General features: G+C 46.2%; 1 protein-coding gene across 1 annotated transcript; it reads right to left on the bottom strand.

The window, feature by feature from the left end:
- Positions 1-169: 169 nt before the first annotated feature.
- On the bottom strand, positions 170-24,705 carry LOC136644451 (putative lysosomal acid lipase/cholesteryl ester hydrolase). The gene is made up of 9 exons (XM_066620348.1): positions 24,604-24,705; positions 22,067-22,184; positions 20,327-20,525; positions 11,670-11,779; positions 8,369-8,505; positions 7,770-7,916; positions 6,125-6,196; positions 4,596-4,661; positions 170-403 (listed from the first exon to the last, which is right to left on the bottom strand). Exons 1-9 carry the CDS (start codon positions 24,703-24,705, stop codon positions 170-172), a joined length of 1,185 nt encoding a protein of 394 aa, XP_066476445.1.
- Between the last annotated feature and the right edge of the window lie 326 nt (positions 24,706-25,031).

Here is a 25,031-nt window from a genome sequence, read left to right as displayed (position 1 = left end):
TATCCCCACCAATAGTGCCTGTGCAACCAACAAGAATATTTGGTGAGCTACAAATAGTAACAATATAAATAGTTTAAGAAAAGATTCAGAAAACCATTTCTAAAGACACAAGATCTATCAGATTTTTAAAATACAATATATCCCACATACTTCAAAATGATATGTGGTCTTATTTGTACTGCTGCATCAGAAGAAGCATATCATGATACAGAAGCTCTGGAGCATCAAGACCCCAGATGAAATCTGCATGATCCCAAGAGGCAATGTACTTTTGGTAAACTAAATGAGGGATGCGAGGGAGTAACAGTTCAATATCTTTTTTGGGTGTAATAATGTCATGTCCTCCATACCATACAGCTGTTGGCACAATCATATCTTCTATTTTATAAAATGGAGGTGTGGTCTGTTGAAAAAACAATTCAAAAATGAAAACAAGTTTCACCGATCAATTCCATATCAGCCCTTACTTTTCAAACACCACAGTACTCTTGGATTTGTAATATCTGGCCCTAAAGAGTTATATTCCAGTCATTTATGCTAAAGACTCAACATACATACCCTTTCCATTCCAGAGGTCTGTCTGGAAATTGAACCCTACATAGCTCAAAGTAACTGGTTCTTGCCTGCCCAGGGGACCTGTCCCCTGGCACTTGCCTGAAAGCATCATAAAGGACTCACAGCCCAATCCTATGCATGCCTGTGCAGAAGTAAGCCCCATTAGAGTCAACTCCCAGGAAAGCGTGGATAGCATTGGGCTGTCAGGGCACAATCCTACCCTGCACTGGAACAGACAAGCCAAGAGGCGTGCGCTGCATCCAGTGTGGGATAGAAGCCCAAAGTGCCTCAGCCAGAGGTAAGGGGAAACTTTTCTCCTTACCTCCAGATAATGCACCCTTGCCCCTATGGGTCTCCTCAGACTTGCGCCACTTCCTGAGGCTTGAAGCTCCTCCGAACTCCCTGGGAACGGGGGTTGTGATCCGGCATAACTGCCAGATCCTAGCCCCACCTCCTACTCCCCACTTGCCCGCCCCCAGGGCTGCCCACTGCCTGCCCTCCCTTCGCCCAGGAACACTCCCTCCTGCCTCCTCCCCAGAGCCTTGGTGTGGCCCAGCTGGGCTGACGCAAGGCTCACCACAAAAGCTGCCATGGAGGCTGGATTTAGCCTCCGTGCACTGGTGTGGCTTACTCCTGAGGAGCCGCAAATGTACTTTACGGAACATTTGCGACCCTCCTAGGCCGGTGCAAGAGATTTGCACCGGACCAAATCTTCTTCTGGATTGTGCCCTTAAGCACATGCACAAAAGCACTGAGGCAGCCATCTGTGAATCAAATGTCCATAACTCAGGGAGCCAGTGTATACCCTCATTCCTTTCTCAGTGCTTGGTAAATATCTCCCTTGTGTTAATAAAGGCCAAACTAGACAAAAGTATAAAGTGGCCAAACTGATTATTTTTTTATTGCAGTGGACCCTCCGCATCGCATCTCGAATTCACTGATTTAACTATCCATGGGGGGATAGTTGGGGGTACACATGGGTGCCTCCAGAGGCTCCCTGCAGTTACTTACCTGGAGCCTTTGGAGTCCTCTCCTTGGTTGCACAGGGCCTGCAACCCACTGTTGGTCTCCGCAGGCCTCAGAATGGCCTGCAGAAGCCTCTGGAAGCTATTTCTGATTTTTAGAAGTAGAGTCCGGAAGTGGCTTCCAGAGGCTTCTTGGTTTGTTCTAATGTCCAAGGAGGCCAACAGAGTGTGTTACTGGCCCAGTGCAAGTCAGGAGAGGCCTCCATAAACTCAAGGTAATTAACTGTGCGCACTTCAGGAGTGGACTCCAGGAAGTGGACTCCAGGGGGGGGGGGGAGTCCTGGAAGCAAACCCCTGCAGACAAGGAGGGCCCACTGTATTGTTTTTAAATACAGATGTGATGGAGCCAAAAAACAGAGTTGAACCACAGGCAGAATGTTGTGGGTTGGAAACTCTGGTCCTGATGCCATTCTACTCCCAACTACACCCTATTTAAATAGAAAAAATGACTTCCTTTTTCCATAATTAAAATAGCAAGCTGGGGAGGGCAGCAAGAAGAAATGTGTAGCTTGATCCTAAAATAACAAATGGGTTGCTGCCTCCCCCCTTCCCTGCCCCTTAATGGGCCAGAAATAGGGTTCCCAGGCTGTTGGGTTGTGACTGACCCAGTTTGAGAACCTGTGGTCTAGAAGCTACTGTCTCTAGCAAGGTCAACTGTGGTCTTGACTCTGTGAATTAGGGAAGCTCTCAAGTCTCAGAAGCACTGAGATGTATCTTGATTTATAATCCCATAAATATTTAGCAGGACAAGAGTTTCAATTTTTTGCACCTGAGAAGCTAAGATTCTGATTTACATGCTTGGTATTCTTGAAGAGGACTTTGGTTGATTAATGAAATCTGATATATTAATGGCAACTGCAGTCAGTTCTCTTTATATGCGAATTCACTATCCGCGAATTTGCTTATCTGAGGCAGAATTGACACCTATGTTTTATTATCCGCAATTCTGTTCTCGTTATCTGCAAATACTGTGCCAGTGCACTTGGGATGGGGGGACTCAGCGCAGCTATGAGCATGCAGGCAGGTAAGAGGGAGGTTGTGGGAGGAGGAGAAGAGTGGCCTCCTTGTGAGCAGAAGGCAGCACCAGCGCCATGTGGGGGGGGGGGGAAGAGGAAGAGACAGTATACCATATACTGCCAATGGGTGGGGGGGTTGTGATAATTGTCAAGTCATTATACTTCTCTTTTTTTACTAAGTTGTTCGATTGGGTCAAGTTTTCATGTCGAACAGGCATTGGGATTAGCCCATGGAGAATCATCAGACACATTTGTATCTGCTTCCAGATGTGGAAGCAGATCTTAGATGGTCTCCACGTCTGGAAGCAAATCTGCTTCCAGACTTGCTTCTAGACTTGGAGACCATCCAAGATCTGCTTCCAGACTTGGAGACCATCTCAAGGTCTCCAGCTGAACTTTCATGACCCTAGTGATGATGAGAGGCTGATAATGTGAGGTCTCTGGAAGGCTACCTGAGGGCTGCTGTGGGGCTGGGGCAAGCCCAGGGAAAGAGACAAGAGAGAGCTGGAAGAGGAGAGTGGGTGAAGCAATCCCTTCCCCACTGCTGAACTCTGAGACTTGTTGTTGGGCCAGCAAACTTCAGTGAGTTGAGGGAAAGCCAGTACAGAGGAAGAATCATATCTAGTTGATGAGCCCTTGCTATCAGCCCAGCCCAATAGACTTCAAGGTGAGATTCGGGTTCATAAAGTTCATAGAGTGTGTGGTGAAGAGCGTCCCCTGAAACCCAACCCCATTTTCTCCATAGACTGAATGATTTATTATCTGCTAATTCAGTGTCCACTAGGGTTTCCTGTAACCTAACCATAGCAGATAATGAGAATTGACTGCAATTCTGCTATTTTAATTATGAGAAGACTGGAAGCAGAGTTTTCTGTCCTATAACAATTTTAAGAAAAAGAGAGAGTACCCTTATTAACTGGACAAAGGGGGACATTTTAAGCATGAGTTCTTTTATTTAGCGGGAGGACAACTCTCCCTATTTATCTCAGCATAGCATCTTTACCATTTCCTCCTTACTGGTGCCTTGCTTCTGCTCATTAAATTTTTAAATTATGAGCCTTCTGGTGGGGCTCCCATGGCAAGCAATGGGGAACCTTTATGTTGTGATTAAGAACTATCTGATGACATCCCCCCCCCCCCCACATCCTCACTGTACATATTGGGAAGAATGGTTTGGTTAAAGTGCCTGGAATATTCAGGACATGGAGTTAAAATGCTATTTCCTGGGGTTGTGGCATTGGTGGGGAGGGGGTGTAGCAAGAGACTAGAATCCCTGGTTCAACTGCATGGACATAGAGAATGATTAATCAGGAGGTGACCATATTAATGCCTATATTACACCCTTATAAATGTCAATATAGATGTTTCTGCCAAGTAACACAAGCATCCACTTTACATGCCAACATATATGGATGCCAGCCTGTCAGGATGAACTGTTTCAACCAGAACTCACACATTTAAACTGGACACCAGGCTAAGTTCATGAAGAAACCCTTTGTTTTTCCTCTTTGCCACGTTTCCCCCTTTTCCTTTCTCTCTGTCTCTAGCGGTTAGCAGGTGGGGAGCAAGAGCAGGGGCTCCTAAAAATCCTTTCCTTTGAGATGGCCCTTTTGTCCTGACTTCATCAGATGCTTCAAATACACTCTGCATTACAAGCAACCACTACCATAAGGCAGGATTTCTTTGTATGCGATAGTTCTATATGTATTCTTTTATAAGAAAACTGACCTTTTCAGTGAAGTCATCTCTCTCTTTCTTAAGGGATGGGAATTTTCTACCATGTGCTGGTTTGTTATCCATTCTAAGATTCCTTGTTGGAAAAGAATTGGGGGGGATGGAAGCCATCGTGGGAGAGGCACAGAAGTAAGCAGAAGGGATTGTCCGTGGGGCAGCAAAGTGCCCAACTTGGTCAGCATCTATCACAGCCCATATTTGACTGAGACCTCTTAAAGATCAGACCAAATTATTCACTTCTAAAATATTTCCTCATTTTCCTTACCGTGTTATAAAATTCCTTGTTCTTGGATCCATAGTCAAAATACTTAAATTGTTTTGATTTGAATACCTAGAAAGAGGAACAGGACAAAGTCAGATTACAATCTGCGGAATTGTCATAATTCTAACTTTGAAGTAGGGCTGGTCATATTCAAATTAATTATCTGGAAAACTGAATAATCAGAATAATAATAATAATAACTAGGTATTTATATACAACCTTTCTGGTCATCAGATTACTCCTCTGTCTTTATTCAAGGCAGTTTACATAGGCAGGCGTTTCTAAATCCCTCAAGGGGATTTTTACAATCATAGATGTTCTCTCTTTCAAGAACGAACCACATTTCAGAATGGATCTTCCTGGTTTGGTCTCACTTCTGGCCTCCAGTTTGGCCACGCAGGCTGGCAAGCAGCTCCACCTCTCACATGGAGGGCAGCCAAGACACTTCTTGCTCACACCAAGAGCAGGTGGAATCACTCAGCTGGGCTTGTCAGCTGCTTCAAGTTCTCGCCATTCTCAGCCGTTCAGGGAGCTGCCGGTGTCCTCGAACTGGTGACCTTCTGATGTTATCTTCAGGCTAACGGAGGCTCTACCCTAGAGACCAGAGCTCCTGCCCTTGTATTCTCCTGCCCAGAATCCCTTGTAAAAAATGTGTGGGAGCCTTGCCAAAATACTGGGGTCTCTAAAAAGCCATTTCAAAGATCATACTGTAGTTTGCACTTCTGTACACATGTATAAGTTCCACTGAACTCAGTGAATTCATTAGTAGATATGTGCAGGCTTACAGTGACACACACACAAATACACACACACACAGACACACACACAGTGTATTTTCTTGGTTAAAGTTTAACTAGTTCAAGAGTTTAGAAGACATTAGTCCTCTTTTCAGTGTTAGTACTCAATTCCAGGGGATCCTCAGACAAAACCTTGTGCTGCCCATGGTGCTTCTATTGCATATGTGCTCCATAAGCATGTGCACTGGGGCCATTGGAGTGGTTTGGATTCTCCTTCCATCACCCACCTCTGGCTGGCCCTAAATTCAGCGCACTGCTGCTATGCCAAGTCCCCTGCAGTGTGCCTGGCTGTTCCCTCATGAGAATAACTTCATGAGCCCTTCCTGACCTGATGCAGCCTATGGAGTAAACAGCTGGTCTACCCTGTCAAGCCTCCTCCCAGCTTGTATCAAAGTAATGCTCCTTCCAAAAGAAGAGCTCTATAATGGCACATGAGACGCAGGATAGATTTGCATATATAGGAACTGTAGTTGGTGGCAATTCAAAGTTCAGGAATTTGTAGAATGATGATTTTCTACTATAAAATTTGTATCCTTCTGGTTGGAATAAAAGAGCCTCTTCAAAACCATTTAAAAACTAGTTAAGATGACATTTGATATTTGAGGTTTGAAAAGATTAAAACGTATCTTGCTAGAAAAGTTTGAGCTGTTGACACACATATAACGGAAACTGAAAGTTCAGTCAAGTAGTGATTTTTGGATTATAACTATAGAGAATACATTCAGGAAATCCTACCTGGCTCCAATGAAGTCCTGTCTTCACAGAAGTAAAATCAGGTACTATTCCAACATACACATCTGCTCGACTCTGAAAAAAAAAAATATATAAAGGGAGATGCCAAGAATATCTACCCTGCGGAAGAGATTTCCTTGCTTGGCCCATTGAAGTACAGGAACTACAAAGTAAACCTGATCGCCCAGCTCTGTGCCTCTCCTGTGCTGCCTCTCCCAGGAAAGCTGTATTTGGGAATTTACTGCAAACCCCACTCCTCACTCTTAAGGCACCTTGATAGAACTGCCACTACCTATTTGTCCTTGTTTCCCCCTTCGCTCTTCCCAAAGAGGATAGCTGAGAGAGCTGTGCCGCTGCATTTTGGCCTCTTGAGTTATAAATTCCCTGAATTTAATATAATGCCTCAGCCAAAAGGTGTGAGGGGGGGCCAGTGTGGGCAGCACATGCACCAAAATTCAAGTGGGGTTCATCTCACCTGCTTCAAAATTAGTAATTGCAACTTTTCCCATGTGACCACAGTCAACCCCTCCAGGCTCCCAGCTTTGGAAAAGACATGACTAGCAAAATAAGGAAAGATTGCCAAGTCTAACTGTCCTCACCAACCTCAAGTTTAAACCCAAATTAGAAAGCATGTTAACAAGCCAATGGACCTCCTGAACTAGATACCACACCTGCACCTGGATGAGAAAGACAAAGGCAGCACCAGTTTGGTGACCATTCAGTAACAAAGAGGCCTTGATTAGCTTACCCCCAAAGAATCCCATAGGATTCTACGGGACAAAAATCTATAGCAAACCAGGGCACAAGACTTTTGTACTCCTCATTCCTGGCCTCCTTCCTTTCCCATTGTTTGTCTGGAGCTTTGTGAAGCCCTCCCCCTCCATTCCAGCTGTCATCCAAGAACACCATGCCAGCAAGCAGTCAGGTTTGGCAACCTCTGCTTGCCCTTCCCTTTTCACCCATCCTTGTCAATTTCCCAAGCACAACTGAAGCCTCTGCTCCAACACAGGCTAGTCAGTTGAACTTTGTGGTCTGACTCTCCATGCACCCCTTCCCATGGGGAAAACAGCTCTGGCTCTCTTACTCTGCATCCCTCCTAGAATTAAGGCCATGGCAGCCAGGATTGGCAACCTCTGTAATTCCAGTAATCCTCCAACTGTCCTTCCTTTTTTCCCTTGCATGCACCTTCAACTCTCATTTTGTTAACCCTGGTCCCATTGAGGTATCCCAGTTTTCCTAAGCCCTTTCTTCCCCTTCATTCTTGCACTTCTTTATGCCCCTTTTCCTTCTAAAGTGTTTCTTTCTCTTCCACTCCTCATCCTTTTCTTTCCAACAGTGGCTTACTCTCAGGGTCCATCCAGGAGTGAGAGGTCAGCAAATAAGTGCAGTAAGATGAGCTGCACTGAGTGAGTGGGAGAGCTTCGCTTGGCACTGTTTTTTGTTCTGAGTTTTGTAACTTCCCCCCTTTCGCTTTTTTTTTTTTGCACTTTTCACTCTCATGTTCCTCATCCTGCCCTTAGGATCCCTGCACACAAGTTAGTTTTCCCCAGTGTGCAATTCTTCTTGAAGTTTATAAAGTACCAGTGGGAACAGCAACATTTCGGGCTGTTAAACAACATACATAAATAAGAACATAGAGTCCACCTACCACATTTAAGTTGTGTTCATTAAATCCTGTTATTGTGAAGATCAACTGGATGCAAAGTTGGTCTAATCCTGGATAGCTGCACAACTTGGCATTGAGGTCTTTAATGCGGTTACTGAGTAAACATAATTCTTTCTTCCCAAATATAGCCTGGGAATTAAACATGCAGAATCTTTAGAAACCAATCTAACCAGTAGCCCTGAATCACAAGGAAACATTAAGGTTCTGTCCAAGGATTTTTCTGCCTTAGATTAAAGCCTGCTTATTTGGAAGCCAAGTTTTTCCTGAGACACCTTTCTTGCTTGACTGAAATGGTCTCATTTAGTCCTCCCATAACACAAAGTTGGTATTGGGGGGAGGGGGGATTGGCATGGTCTGATCTATCTCAAGAAGCCTCTGAACTCCCTCGCATGTTCAGGGACATCAACAGGTTCTTAACTGTGCATACAGGACACAGTATTGCTGAAACAAAGATTGGAAGTCACAAGCAATTGCCCACTTCTAAATTGTCCACAGTCAGAAAAGACTGAATGAATGGGTTGCGGGGGAAATATTGGAATGATAAGTTTGTACAAGAATAACATTATATAAGAAATACTGACTATTTGTACGTCTCTAGGAAGTGCCAGCAGCAGGCCAAGAATGCTTGTGGTGCCCACTAATGTGTAGCCAGGAGAAAAGCTGATGAAAAGTTTGACCTTTTGAGCCAGCTGTGGCATGACTGAAAATGCAACGAAGCCTGTAAAAGAGAACAAAATTCAGAAACCTAAATGAGAGAACCTTTAGGACTTCAAATGGGAGGGGCTTACTTGCTCTGGTTTGCATGTATTAACATTTTTTATTTACGTTTAACCTGTATTCAGGTTTTGGACAGCTGAAAATAAATCCCCATAATGAGATGACTGTCCTGTTGTTTGTGCAATCTGATCCATCTTTCCTGGTGTCTGCATTCTATGTATTCAGTTTTTGTGCTTTTTAATAGGGAAGAATTTCAACATGCCTCGACAGAAGACTTAGCTCTGACCAAAAGGGAACCATCTTTTGATTTATTTTTCTGCATAGGTCACTCTGAAAATGCTTTTGTTCAACAGTGTTATACAAATTGTTTTATTACTAATAAGAATAGTTTGATCTCGACAGGTCGCAAGACCCACTGATTCTTTTGTCAACGTAGGATTTATGCACATGACGGTGGCTTAACAGACAGGAAGCAACAGCCAAACCATTTCTCACCACTGCACCTACTTTCCCAACAAGTGTCACCAGAGGTTTCTGCTTGTCCTGCAGCATAAAACCCCAGAGAACCTGATCTCTGAAAATGAATAAGCTGGTGAACAGGTACAAGGAGAGATGTATGAAAACTGCCCAGATCAGCTCTGAGGGGCCCAATGTTCCTGAGACTGGCAACCAAACACCCCGGTTGTTTGAGGCAGTGGAATGATTGTCCTGCTGTCACAAAAGGTGCTGCAGTGGCACATGGGGGGCATTGCCACTAGGCCAGTTCAGACCGGTTCAAGCTACCACTGCCAAGAGGGAGCAGCACAGGAACCATGCTGCCGCAGACTGCTCCAAGGCAGCGGGAGAGTCTTGTGGGTGGGGAGCGCAGGGAGAGTTTTGGAGCAGTTTTTTGAGGGGAAGAGCAGGGGTGGAACGAGGATGAGGGGTCAATGCTGGTGGCAGCAACTTGCACCAAGAAACTATCCCCCTCACCTTCAAACAGTTCTTTTTTAAGGAACTTTCATCTGAAAATAAAATATAAATTGGGTAACATACAATGGCCTGTGCTGTATCCAACATAGGTTAGAAGCAGTGGGAAATCACTTCAGGGTAAGAGGATATTTTTCCCCTTACCCCCTGTAATACCACAGCCTGCCTTATGGGGCTACTCAGATGAGCTGTTTATCCAAGAAGCCCTGTAGTGCTGTTTGGGCCAGGGATGGGGGTTGGGATATGGCATATACTGCCAATCCCACCCCCTTCCTGGGCCCGATCTTCCCCCAGTTTCGCTCTACCCTGGCCCAGAAACACCCCTCTCCACCTCTGTTCCACCCTCCCTCCACCCTCTCCCACCCCCTGTGCTGGCCAGTGCAGAGACTAGACCTGACACCAGCAGGCCAGTGCACATCATTGTGCCGACACTGCTGGCTCTTGATCAGCGCAAATGTGCCTTACAGCACATTTGCAATACTTGACAGCCGGTGTGTGTGTGTGTGTGGGGGGGGGGGGTGCTCTGGCACAATGTGCCTTTAGAATTCAGCTGCCCAAATATCACATGGCCGTGAGTCAAAATGCAAGAAGAGTTTGATGGTTCTCATGTCCTGTAGAGCATGAAAATCTAGGCTATGTCACATTCCACATGATAACTAAGAGTAAACAGATAGACCTAAACCTCATTCACTTATTTTTTAAAAGTATTTTTATACATCCTTCTTCTGTTTTTTACACAGCATTCAAGGCAGTTTACATGAGCAGACAAACAGTAAACACCAATTTTGAATGGGACTTTTACAATATCGTACTATGAAGGGAACTCACAGAACCCTAAGTTCACCAGGACTTCACCAGGAACTGGCATTTTCATCTGGTTAGAGACCAGAGTATAGATGAAAGTCAAAGCTGGATGAATATCAGAGCATAGCCTTATTAAGAATGCAAATTTATCTTGGCTGGCAAAAAAAATGTAACTAACTACCCATATGACACATGCTAATGCATGCAAATCCTAAATAAACAGAGATAAAATAAAAACAAATCTAAGATGTTGATAAACAGTGTGGAGGTTGGATGAAATCATACAAAAGAGGAAAGCATGTGGACGAAATTGTAAATGTGGTTATAATTGAAAAGGGCTGGAAAAGCAAAGCCATGAAAGTCTACTGGATGAAAGTCAAGGCATTGCTGTACAGAGATAAATAAGGCGAGGCTGTCCTAAAATGGCTGCTGAGCATTCTTCTCACTGCAGACCTATTCAGATCTTAACAAAGTGTATAGGCAGAACATGTGGGGGAAGGAAGCTCTGCTCCATCCTGTTGTGCTCCCCTTGAAGCCCTGGCTTTTGTCTCCAGGGTCAAGTGCTAGTTGTGGGGAGAGTTCCTCTCTCAGAGATTTCAGACCTTGGGCTTCCTTCTCCCTCTCCAGAGCAAGGGGAAGAGGTGGATCACGTTCGGCCAAGGTGCAGCCCTGGATGCAGCCAAGCCCTATACTTTCCTTTTGTGCTCCACTTGTGACATGCTCTATGAACCTCATTTTCAGCCTATTTTTCCCAAGATCTGTTCTGCCCTCCGACCCGGAGACGAGCAGCTGAATCCTGAGCTACCCGGCATGTGGGACTGCAGCGGTGCCAGAAATGGCTGCTGTCACATCCAGCATGCTCCAGGCAGCTGCTGCCTCCTCCTTGAGACAAAAGGACTTTTGTCCCCTTACCCCAGGTAAAGCGAGTAGCCCCACAATGGGGCTACTCAATTCTACGTCAACCCGAAGGTCGGCGTAGAATTCACAGCCTCTGTGTCGGGCAGCCAGCCAAACATGGAGGCTGTGGATTCAGTGGAGCAAAGCTCCTCCTGTCCCGCCCTGCTCCCTCCCCTGGAACTCCTCCTCCCACCCTATTATCACCCTCCCTCTGCCTCCCCCCATCCAGGAATGCCTCCTCCCTGCCTTTTCCCATGCCCCTACCTACCTCTCTGATGCTCAGAGGTCTGCGCAACTGCCAAGCGCTGGAGCTCCGGTGCTCTACCAGTGCTAGTCCAGCGCCGGCCAGCATTGGGCTAGCACCAGTGGAGCACTGGTACTAGGGCCTGCAAATGTGCCTTTCAGTGAGCTGGTGTGCAAAGCTTAGGATTGGCCCCGAGACTTCAGAAAGGATTTAAAAGTGAAGCACATTTCATTCTGTTCCTGTCAACTTACCTATTGTAGCACCCTGGGAGTGGCCCACATAATATAATGCATCTTGCTTAGTTTTCTGCAGAATAAAGTTGATTGTTGCTGGAACATCATATATCCCCATTTCATGAAAACTGCAATATACACACAAACAAAACAGAATCAAGATGTTTCCTAGCAAATAACATATTTGTGTTTCCTACACAAATACCACAGTATAGGGCAGTGCTTCCCCCACTATCTGATGTGGGGGGCCAGCAATTTTTTCTCTTAATGTGAAAGAGACAAGCAACGTCCCCCCCCCCAAAGTTGCTCTATAGTTGCTCTGTTCCAAAGTTGCAGAAACAGATCTGTGCTCTATTCCATGGCGTAGCTAATGGGGTGCATGGGGTAGCAGTCGCACCAGGCAACAAGATTTAGCGGAGGGCAACAAGCTGAGCTTGACACCAGTTGCCAAAATTGTGAAAAAATTTTGTATGTATGACTAATACCATTAAGTTATATATCATCAGAAAGGTAACTTAAAGCAGAGTGCAATGAAATAAACCCCATTTGAATATCTGTATTCTATCAAAAGTTATGGCCAATTAACCAGAAAATGAAAACGCAACTGCCTTATGGAACAAAAAGTGGATTTTCTTGACTCAAAACTGACCCATGAAACTGATTATTCTGAGAGCCAATGAGATGTTGTTATGATACTGCATGGAACCACTAAGGTGTTAATATGAGCCAGCTCTCATTTCCATGTATCATAACACAGCTACTCCTGCTAACTGGTAAAGAGGCACTTTTTCAAGTGATGCTCCTCTTATATTTAGCAGGGAGAGAATAACAATCTCTCTTCAACCCAACACAGCATCTCTAACCAATCGGGGGCACACTTTTTATTTATTTACTTAATTAAATTTGATTTTGTGATGGAGGGAGGCTACAAAATCTTCTTTGATCCCAGGTAGCATATAGATGTTTTAGCTATGCCACTGGCTGGGGAGAGGCAGCATATCAAGTGGGAAGTGAACTGCTGGGGGGGGGAGGAGGCAGGTTTCCCCCCAATTTGCACTTTTTAAAAGGCATAGTGTGATGTCACTTCTGGTTGTGACATCACTTCTGGGGCATCATTTTGAGCTCTGCACCAGGCTACATGTTCATTAGCTATGCCACTGGCTCTGTTATTACTATTGTGTCTTTCTTGGTAATTTGCAACAAACTGGTAGCCAATGGCTTACAGACCACCACTCTGAGTAGCACTGGTACTTGGAACAGGGCTTGATCATGTTTCCACTTACAAGGCAAGGTGGCAGGTTTATTATCCTGTGGAAGGAGTACAGAAACAAGCACTATATGTTTATTGCAATTAAAGGCATGCCCCAGTATTAGCAGGGGATGTGCTCCTAGTCCCCCTCCATGGATAGCATAAACCATGGATCGAGGGAATCCCCTACACCAGGGGTCAGCAACCTGCGGCTCTAGAGCTGCATGCGGCTCTTTCAGCTGTCTGCTGTGGCTGCTCCCAGTGAAAGTGGCAAAGGGGGTGACAGGAGGCACCTGTGTTGGGAGGGCAGGCTGCTTCCCTCCACCCCCTGAGCTCACTGGCCTCCTCTCCCTTCACCCCCACCTGCTCCGCATTGGTTTCCCTTTTCAATTTTGCCCGCTCTGCAGACTTAAGCTCCCTGTTTTTCCCTTCCCCAACTCTCCAGCAGGACACCCTCCTCCTCAGCCATTGCGAGCCCTTGCAGCCTGCCTTTCCTTGAGCAGGTCCCCACTCAGTGCAAGGAGAGGCTTTTCCTCCATAGCTGAGGAGACATCCTGTGTGTCTACTCAGTAGTAAGCCCCATTACAGCAGAAGAAGCTTACTCCCAGGAAAGGGTGCCTGGGATGGCAGCCTTGGAGCCTGCTCAAGGCCAAGCACAAGAACGGGTGAGTGGGAGCCTGCTCAGGTCTATTTGAGAGCAAGCCCTGCTGTAGTCCCTGGGCTACTCCCAGGAAGGTGTGGAGGGCTGTAGCCTCAGCTTCCTCCTGTGCAGGTCTACTCACAAGTAAGCCCCACTATAGTCAGTGGGGCTTCCTCCCAGGAAGGTGTGGAGGGCTGCAGCCTCAGCCCCCTCCTATGCAGGTCTACTCACAAGTAGTCAGTGAGGCTTCCTCCCAGGAAAGTGTGGAGAGGACTGCAACCTGAGAGCTCCAACCAACTTGTCTGCTCAGAAGTCCAATTGCAGTCAATGGGGCTTACTCCCAGGATAGTGTGGAGAGGGCTGCAGCCTGAGTGAGGGAGGACAGACAGGCAGGGCAGAAGCTGGACTGTGGCTGCCCCCCCCCCCCAGCTCTGGCTTCTTCTCTTCCCACCTCTGGAGTCTGTGTCCTTTTTTCCTTCCAGGAGGGTGCCTCTGGAAGGTGGAAGAAATTCTTTAGTATCCATGTAAGATAAGCAGATATCATAACCACCATATGTATTGGAATCCTGGAAGATCTGGTGAGGAGGTAGATGTGGTGTCAGCAGTGGCCCCTTTAAGGGTCAGGCCTGGGCATCCAGCAGAGTATGCTGCACAGCTGCAGCCACTTGAAGGCAATAGGGCCCTCAGGGATATAAGGAGCACCTGAGGCAGGAAGGGGGGGGTCTGGGTTGGAGAAAGAGTGCAGGTTGGAAAGGAGACTGACTTGCCTTATTGACTTGGATACTCTGACTGATTTGACTGACTTACTTTGGAATCTGACTTGGACTGTCACTTGGCTTATTGACTTTGGACTCTACCCTGGATACTCTGACTGACTTTGTGACTAATGGACTGCTGGAGACACTGGAGTTTGGTGTGTGGCTGCTGTGCCCAAGACCTGCTGAGGACCAAGGGTCTGCTGTAGTGGCGGGAGGCTGCTGGCAGGAGAGAGGACCTCTGCAGGTTGAACAGGTGAGCTACCCTGGAGGAGTGCAGGGCAGAACAAGGGTCATTTGTTGGGGGAAAGAAGGGGAGCTAATTTGCTTAAAGTGGGCATAATTCTCCAGGCAGAGAATGGCCTTGGAATCAGGCAAAACACCATAGAGACCAGGCATCTGAAAACACAGGACAAGAATGTATGACAAAACTACCTAAAAGCTACAAGCAGGGGCTACATTATAAAAATAGGACCTATAAGAGCATAAAGGTAAAAAAACTATATATGCAATGTTATCTTCATTTTAGATGTCAAAAGGGTTTTGTGGCTCCTGAGGTTTTTTTCCCTCCGGAAAACGGGTCCAAATGGCTCTTTGAGTGTTTGCCGACCCCTGCCCTACCCAGCCCCACCCTCCTGCATCCATTTACAAGTTTTAAAGCTTATCAGAGTGAAATTCTTCTCCCTTAAACAGAGCGCTATAAGCCTACAGACCTATAGCATTTTAAGGCTGCCTCCTGGCAGCCATAACACTTGTAAAAATATTCTGTTACATGTCTGAAGTGTGTGAGCATCTAGCAGAGGACTGTTCTAGCCGCCTGACCTGCCTACCTCTTTGCAACTATCAGAAGATTGGTTAGTTCACCTTCATCCATTAGATCTGCTGAATGTAGACTAACACACAAACCAATCCTACCTAACTCCCCATACGGCTATGCTGTATCCTGCGGGGAAAGGCCCTGTATCCTACGGGGGAATACCACCTCTTCCTTGAGATCACCTCATGCCTTTTTAGCAAACCATGTAGATTGGGGAAAATTCATTTATTTGTGTGTGCAACGTTGGACATCTTTCCTACAAGATAGGAAACCAAACACAATTTTCAGAAAATTTGTTTTTTAAATGATAGTAACCAAAGAGATGGAGAAAAAACTATGGAACCAAAATGTTATGACATATGTGGATTGGTGGGAAAGAGGACACTTGATACTTTGACGGTTTACCCTGTGTGTGTAAAAATATTATTGTGGTAAGGAGGGGAATTTACGGGGCGGGGGAGGGAGGAGCAGTAATTCTGCAACACCATGTGACAGTGAATATGGAAAGAAATTGGAAAGGCTGCAGTTCACCTCCACCTTGTGGCTGTCATGCAGAACTTCAACCACCAGGTTTAAGTGGAAAGAAAAGGGAAAGCAGAAGCTTTGTCCAGGCTTGGAATGTAGGTATCATGTTAGAATTCCACTCCACTTTCTCCCACTCAGAAACTTTGCACCATTGCTACTTATGAATGAGCACTTGCTTGCTTAAGACTCTTTTCCTAATATCCACAATTTTAACCTCCAAAGCAAGAAACATGAATTTGAAGTCATATTATTTGATCTGATTGTTCAACCAGGTTTTTGAATTATTAATTTTGTCTATAATGCTGGAATTTGTCATCACACTCTCTGTGTCAGCAACACGTTCTTCAACACGAAGCCCCAACATAGAGTCTCTTGGAGACACCCAAGATCAAAGCACTGGCACCAGCTCGACCTGATTCTCACCAGATGCTACAGCCTTCCCAGCATCAAGATCACATGCAGTTATCAGGGTGCTGCCTGTGACACTGACCACTTCTTGGTGTGCAGCAGAGTGAAGCTGCGAACAAAGTGACTGTATCACATGAAGAAGGAAGGAAGACCTCGCATTGATACCAGCAAGACCCAGGATCAGAGAAAAGTGGAAGAATTTGCACAAGCACTTGAGGAATCTCTTCCAGGCCTGGCCAATGCAGATGCATCCAACAGATGGGAACATTTCAAGAATGCTGTTTACAACAGCAGGCCTTGCTGAGGGAGAATCAGCATGGCTTCTGTAAGGGTAAGTCTTGCCTCACAAACCTTATAGAATTCTTGAAAAGGTCAACAGGCATGTGGATGCGGGAGAACCCGTGGACATTATATATCTGGACTTTCAGAAGGCGTTCAACACTGTCCCTCACCAAAGGCTACTGAAAAAATTCCACAGTCAGGGAATTAGAGGGCAGGTCCTCTCGTGGATTGAAAACTGTTTCAAGGCCAGAAAACAGAGAGTGGGTGTCAATGGGCAATTTTCACAAGGGAGAGAAGTGAAAAGCGGTGTGCCCCAAGGATCTGTCCTGGGACCGGTGCTTTTCAACCTCTTCATAAATGACCTGGAGACAGGGGTGAGCAGTGAGGTTGCAAAGTTTGCAGACGACACCAAACTTTTCCCAGTGGTGAAGACCAGAAGTGATTGTGAGGAACTCCAGAAGGATCTCTCCAGACTGGCAGAATGGGCAGCAAAATGGCAGATGCGCTTCAATGTCAGTAAGTGTAAAGTCATGCACATTGGGGCAAAAAAATCAAAACTTTAGATATAGGCTGATGGGTTCTGAGCTGTCTGTGACAGATCAGGAGAGAGATCTTGGGGTGGTGGTGGACAGGTCGATGAAAGTGTCGACCCAATGTGCGGTGGCAGTGAAGAAGGCCAATTCTATGCTTGGGATCCTTAGAAAACGTATTGAGAACAAAACGGCTAATATTATAATGCCATTGTATAAATCGATGTTAAGGCCACACCTGGAGTTTTGTGTCCAGTTCTGGTTGCCACATCTCAAAAAGGATATAGTGGAAATGGAAAAGGTGCAAAAGAGAGCGACTAAGATGATTACGGGGCGGGGGCACCTTCCTTATGAGGAAAGGCTAAGGCGTTTGGGCCTCTTCAGCCTAGAAAAGAGGTGCCTGAGGGGGGACATGATTGAGACATACAAAATTATGCAGGGGATGGACAGAGTGGATAGGGAGATGCTCTTTACACTCTCACATAACACCAGATCCAGGGGACATCCACTAAAATTGAGTGTTGGGCAGGTTAGAACAGACAAAAGAAAATATTTCTTTACTCAGCATGTGGTTGGTCTGTGGAACTCCTTGCCTCAGCATGTGGTGATGGCGTCTAGCCTGGATGCCTTTAAAAGGGGACTGGACAAGTTTCTGGAGGAAAAATCCATTACGGGTTATAAGCCATGATGTGTATGTGCAACCTCCTGATTTTAGAAATGGGCTATGTCAGAAGGCCAGATGCAAGGGAAGGCACCAGGATGAGGTCTCTTGTCATCTGGTGTGCTAGCTGGGGCATTTGGTGGGCCACTGTGAGATACAGGAAGCTGGACTAGATGGGCCTTTGGCCTGATCCAGTGGGGCTGTTCTTATGTTCTTACAACACCGCCTTGTCCATATTCAGCAAGAAGACCAAAAAGACAGCAGACTGGTTTGAAGCCCACTCTGAGGAGTTACAACCAGTCACTGAGGAAAAGAAGAGAGCTCAAGCAGCATACAAGGCCTGTCCCAGTGAATGCAACCTGAAGGTCCTCTGAGCTGCTCGCAGCAAAGTCCAGCAGACTGCCAGGAAATGTGCTAACGACTACTGGCTCCAGCTCTGATCCCAGATACAGATAGCAGCTGACACGGGCAACATCTAGGAGATGTATGATGGTATCAAGCAGGCCCTAGGTCCAACACAGAAGAAAATTGTCCCTCTGAAGTCTGCCACAGGCGAGGTCAACCAGGATCAGGCGCAGCATATGGAATGCTGGGTGCAGCACTACTCTGAGCTATATTCCCGAGAAAATGCAGTGACCGTGGAAGCGCTGAACAACATCGACTGCCTGCCTGTGTTGGAGGAGCTTGACAGTGAACCAGCCCTAGCAGAACTTCACGTGGCCCTGGACTCCCTCCCTTTGGCAAGGCACCTGGGAAAGACAGCATCCCTGCTGAAGTCCTAAAGTGCTGCAAAGAGATCATTGCCACTGAGCTGCATGAAATCCTCTGCTGGAGAGAAGGTGGAGTACCACAGGACATGAGGGATGCAAACATCATCACGCTGTACAAGAACAAAGGTGACAGGGGTGACTGCAACAAGTACCACGGCATCTCTCTCCTTAGCATTGTAGGAAAGCTGTTTGCCCGAGTTGCACTAAAGAGGCTCCAGGTACTTGCAGAGAGCGTCTATCCAGAATCGCAGAATGGATTCCGAGTCAACAGGTCCACCACTGATATGGTATTCTCCCTTAGACAACTGCAGGAGAAATGCAGGGAACAGTGACAGCCACTCTTTATAGCCTTCATAGATCTCACGAAGGCTTTCGACCTGGTCAGCAGGGATGGCCTCTTCAAGATTCTCCCCAAGATTGGATGTCCACCCAGGCTCCTCAGCATCATCAGGTCTTTCCACAAGGTCATTAAGGGCACTGTTGTCTTTGATGGCTCCACATCAGACCCCTGTGACATTGGAAGCGGAGTGAAGCAGGCTATGTTCTTGCACCAGCCTTGTTTGGGATTTTCTTCGCTGTCCTGCTGAAGCAGGCCTTTCAAACTGCAACAGAAGGCATCTGTCTCCGGACCAGATCAGACGGAAAGCTCTTCAACCTCTCCAGACTGAGAGCAACGTCCAAAGTCCAGCTGAAATGTCTGCGTGACTTCCTCTTTGCTGACAATGCAGCAGACACTACCAACTCTGCCAAAGATCTCCAGCAGCTCATGATTCGTTTTAGCAAGGCCTGCCAAGATTTTGGACTGACTATCAGCCTGAAGAAAACACAGGTCATGGTTCAGGATGTGGATTCACCTCCCTGCATTACAATCTCTGCACATGAACTGGAGGTTGTCCATGACTTTGTGTACTTTGGTTCAACGATCTCCGACACTCATTCTCTCAATACCGAGCTAAACAAACGCATCGGTAAAGCAGCTACCACGTTTTCCAGACTCACAAAGAGAGTCTGGTCCAACAAGAAGCTGATGGAACATACCAAGATCCAGCTCTACAGAGCTTGCATTCTGACTACACTTCTGTACTGCAGCAAGTCATGGACTCTTCGCTCACAACAGGAGAGGAAACTGAACGCTTTCCACATGCGCTGCCTCTGATGCATCCTCGGCATCACCTGGCAGGACAAAGTTCCAAACAACTCAGTCCTGGAATGAGTTGGAATCCCTAGCATGTATGCACTGCTGAAACAGTGACGCCTGCGTTGGCTCGGTCATGTTGTGAGAATGAATGATGGCCGGATCCCAAAGGATCTTCTCTATGGAGAACTCGTGCAGCGAAAACGCCCTACAGGTAGACTACAAGGACATCTGCAAGAGGGATCTGAAGGTCTTAGGAATGGACCTCAACAGGTGGGAAACCCTGGCCTCTGAGCGGCCCGCTTGGAGGCAGGCTGTGCAGCATGGCCTTTCCCAGTTTGAAGAGACACTTGGCCAACAGACTGAGGCTAAGAGGCAAAGAAGGAAGGCCAGGGAGACAGACCAGGGACAGACTGCACTTGCTCCCAGTGTGGAAGGGATTGCCACTCCCGAATCGGCCTTTCAGCCACACTAGACGCTGTGCCAGAACCACCATTCAGAGCGTGATACCATAGTATTTCGAGACTGAAAGTTGCCAACTAAGAAGAATGGTGGAATGGGTTTATCAGTAAGTATGGATAATAACAACTCAGGATTCACACTAGGTAGGCAATCAACGTTGTAAATCTTTTTCAAATGACTAACTTGTTTGCCATTTTCTCTTTTTGTAATCAGTAAAGACGCACTTGACCTTCTTGATGGCCATTTATTTGGAAGCTCTGAAAAGTTTTTGATTTGAAGTTCACTTTATGAAATGAGTCTCTATGTTTATGAAAACCTCACTGCAATAAGTTAATAGTTACTGGACTCATGGAATAAAACTGCAGAGGGATAGAAGGCAAAAGTGCACCTTCATCAAAATTTTCCCATCTATTCAAACTGTGAACTGTTTCCTGGGCTTACCTGAAATTCCAAAATTGTTCCTGATCAATAGACAGATACTGGTTCCTTCTAGACCAGGTGGTCCCTCTGCAATTTAGAATCCAGACATCATAGCCAGCATCTGCTAGGAAAAATGCTGGACTGTTGCTGGGGAGATTTGCAATCAAGCACCTGCCCTCAGCCAGGATACCATGTACCAGTAATACAGCTGGCCGATGCCCTGGAAAAGAAACAGAAACTGTGGAATCTGAGGTTAGTCATTTTGCCTTGACAACAAGGTGGCACCTGGGAGGTGTATTCTGGACCTGGACATCTTCGGCAGCACAATCCTGAATTACCCCCACACCCCACTGCAAATACAATGTGCTGCATTCTCTGTGGGGGCCAGTCATGGAAATATTGGAGGATCCCTTATCCTGGGGTAAGTGTCCATTCAGCCAATGGGTCACCTTGGATCTGCACCAGCCTCATTGCTGGGGGGGGGGGGGAATGACGACAGCAGCATAACCCCTTGCTGTCTATATCCACCTTGTTGATACAGATAGCACTGTTCTGCCCACCATTCTTCTCCAGCCCCTCCCAAACACTCCACTGTTCCTCTCACAACCCACGCGTATTCCACCCCCACTACCTGACAATCGTTCCCAACAGGGACAGCATGGTCGGGCATGGAGACAACAGTGCCACTTCCTCTTGCAGCAGCACTCACAAAATGGCTGCCACTGGCACACAACATGTGCCATCACCAACCATTTCACAACAGAATGCTGCCATTAAATCTAAAAACCATACTAGACGTGCAGTTAATTGCATCATGTGACCCAATTTTGAGGGGGGGGTATTCTTATATATAAAGACTATCAGAAGGCTCTGATAACTCTGAATGGGCCTTTCATTTGAGTGAACATAGATCATATGCCCAGCTGCCCCAATAAAAAAAATCACAGGAGTAGGGGAACCAACAGTGGTTCACAAGACTGCAATCCTTTTCTCACAGTTCTGTTTTGCGCAAAGAAACTTCTCTCAGTCACTCCCCTCCCCTCTCATTCAGCCAAAATGAAACCAAGAGAGACAGACAGACAGTCAGACAGACACACACACACACCTGCAGGCTGCCCTTTTTTCATTGGAAGCCAGCCATGATTGTAGCAAAACTGCTGGCTGCTTCCCTATGTATTGTAATGTGTGCATACGTGCTGCTTAACTCATTGACTAGGCTCGAAAAGAAAGGAGTGCAGCAGAAAGGCAAGGCATTTTTTCTATTTACTTGCTTGGTCCTTGGGCTTTTTCTTTCTTGTTGGGTTCAGTGTGGCTCTGCCACTCCTGCCTCCCCTGACTACATCACTGCAGCACAAGCACAGCTAAGGCTAACTTCATGTATGCTCATGTGGTCCTGTAGTCATTCAGAATCTTACAGAGGGAAGCAACTGTCCTGTAGTTACTCTGATGACACTGAATGGGTTTTTCATTTCCCTGAACGCAAATTATATGCCAGGCTGCCCCAATAAGAGAATCACAGGAGGAGAAGGGGAACCCACAGTGGTTCACAAACTGAAATCCTTTTCTCACAATTCTCTCTTGAATGAAAAAAGCCTTCCAATCACTCCTCTCATTCAATGCAAACACACATTCACACCCCTGCAGGCTGCGATGAAGAGAAGTGACACTGTAGCCATTCCTGCCCTGAAATAAGAGTAGATCAATCATATGAATAGTACACTCAAACAGTTGTACAAACACTCTCACCTCCTCATAAAATACCTGTCTGTCCAGGACTGTGCACTCCATAAGGAATTCTGTTTACTTGTAGGTAGTAGCCATCGGCTGTCAGGATTTGATACTGTTCACTGGGGTATCCCCAATAGTTAATAATTTCATTCTGCAAGAAAAAAAAAATGACGTTGATTCCAAAAGTATCCAGGAGTACTGCTAAGCAACTTGACTGGCCCAGAGTTCTCATATTTTTTTTATGAAGTATCATGAAATAGTAACAAGTTATCTATCAGAACTGTCTACTAGTACTAATGCATTTCCTCATGCCTTCTTCCTGCTAAGCTGCAGTTAGTATCTGAATGGAGCATCAATGCCCTACAAAAATAGAATTCTTAAATTTGAGAGCACTGATACTGTAATGGAAGATCAGAAGATCATCAGGTGGATGATGTGGTGTTGACAGCGATTCCATGTTTTGACAGCTGTTTGACAGGGCAGGGCTGGGAAGGGCAGGTCTGGCTCCACAGCTGTAATCAGTCAAGGCCAATGGAGACCTGGATGGACACCTGAGCTTCATTTGACCTTGATGGGACTTTGAATGGACATGGACTGAAGAGATGGCTCACCTGAGTCTATTTTGGACTGAACAAGGAGCCAAGGAAGTAGATCACAGCTGAGCTGCATTTGAACTTAATGGGACATACAAGGATAAAAGGCAGCTTCAGAAGGAGCAAAACTACCCAGACAGAGCTACTCTGACCCAGAGGGATATGCTACCTGATCCAGAGTTACCTGACCCATACCTATGAGAGAAGGGGATTGCCAGGACTCTGCTGGAGGACACAGAAGAGAGAACTGCCAGGACCCTGCTGGAGGAGACACTCTGCTGGAGAGGACACTGCTGGAGAGGAGAGACTCTACTGCAGGAGACTGAATTAGGAACACTGGACTGTGGTTTGGAGATTAGACCAGATTGGACTTGGACTGGAGACTTTAGACCTTTACCCACTGAGTTAAGTGGAGCTTTGGGGAGGGAAAGCCTCTGGACAAGAGGACTTGCAGGAGTGTCTGTGTTTGTAGCAATAAATGCTTGTTAATTACTCAACTGATACGGAGTTCTGTTCATTTCTTTACACACCACAGCTGTTGTTCTTGGAAAAGGAGGTTGTTAATTAGCCAAAATTGGGCATTAGAAGGGAGTTGGAATATCTGAACCAGACAGATACATTAATAAAATATCTTACAGCCGAATCTTAATAGGGTCTAACATTGAGAGTTCTCTCGATCCATCAGCATAAGTTCTGGGCTTACCACTAGAAGGCCACTGTTTGGTGGGCCACAGCACCAGAACAAATAGATGGAAGCTACTTGTGGTTACAGTGGCCGTTTGAACCTCTTTTGTCCCCCATCACTCCTGGCAAGTTGGTGGTGTGTGGAAATCAGGGGAAGGTCATTGACAGATCAGGGTATGAAGCAGGCGGGGTAGACGGTGGAAGGAGGAGGTTGGGTGCTGAAGGAGAACAATCTTGGCAGTAGCTGCACAGAATCTAACTTCCTTCCTGGCCTGGACCTGCCTTCAGGAATCAGACGTACACCAGCAAAAGAGTTGATGTATGACCAAGGAGACCCAATAGAGACCAGGCAGCCTATGGACAGGTAAGTAAACAGTTTTTTACTTACTTCTCCTGGGTTTCTGGTGCCCTCCAATCAGCCATAGTATGCAGCACATGCTCCGTCAGCATTACTGCATGTGCTGTGCTGGTGGGGGATAGGATTGGGCCCCAAGTCAGTTTTACCTCTTTTAACATTAGTGTAACCTGAAGGCCATGAGCATTTATGCTGACTTCAAACCTGAGGATCTCCATCTCAGTTCCAATGCTCCCAAATGAGATTCAGATCATAAGTAAACAAACATTTATCAAGTTAAAATTCAAGGTCAATTAAAAATAAGAACTACCTTTACATTTTGCCCACTCTCTGTGGCAGGCTTCTTCAGAAGTCAGTGTAACTCCACTGAGTAATGCCTCACTTCCTGAATAGCCTCAGATCAGCTATTGGAGTTGGAATGGGCTAAAGTTATTTCCAAAGAAAGAGCCAAGTCAAAGGCCCAGTTTACATTTACAGCCCCAAAAGGAAGCCACTTGTCAAACGACCATCACCCTTTGATTGCTGAGAATAGCCATTGCCCTGCTAGGAGATGCTGGTCTTGTCCAGACCACAATAAACAACCAAAGGAAAAATGGTCAGTTGTAGTGAAAGGCATACTGCCTAGTTCATCATTATGGTGAACCACTGCACAGGAATGGATGGACGTGAGAAACAAACGTACGGTCCGTGCAGCTAAGCCCCCTGTCTATGGTACCACTGATGAATTCAAGCTCTGTGAGTTATCCGGATCCTGGAATGTGGAAGGAAGATTGAGTCAAACACTTTATGAATGATGTTTCCCTTTGGAATAACCTGAGCAGGGATGAAGCTCCTTCTGAGAAACATCCTGAAAATTGGTTCGAATGAAAAGCATGGGATTTCCCATGATAGCGCAACATACTACCAGTATTTAAAACGCATCTGAATCAGTAACTTACAATATTCATAAATCCTTGAGGATTCAGGTGTCTCTTTCTTATTAATGCCTCCATATTTGCAGACTGTGGGATCCAGCATGCGAACACCATAAACAGCCACATTGTAGACCTGTATAGGATAATATCAGTAATTTCAGTATTTATAGTGTCTAGCCTCTGAAAATATCTGTTTAGAGAATCAAAGAAAGGTTTGAAAGCTGAGAGGGACTGCAGAGGGAAGCCTGATTTGTCCATTGCCTTCCTTGCAGGCATGTAAGCCTCTGCCAGGGATTCCGCTGGTATATTTACAACCTGCCTTGCTGCCCCCGGTCTCCTTGCCTGAGCTTGGCAGTGACATTGGTAGTACCCCCCAAGCTGGTGGTGCTGGGCAGTAGCATAGCAGGAGGGGGATCACAGCACTAAGTTTTTGCAGGCGCCTAAACATGCCA

This window comes from Tiliqua scincoides, chromosome 3 (genome assembly GCF_035046505.1).
Source record: "Tiliqua scincoides isolate rTilSci1 chromosome 3, rTilSci1.hap2, whole genome shotgun sequence".
NCBI lineage: Eukaryota > Metazoa > Chordata > Lepidosauria > Squamata > Scincidae > Tiliqua > Tiliqua scincoides.
This window is presented reverse-complemented; position numbering and strand designations above follow the sequence as displayed.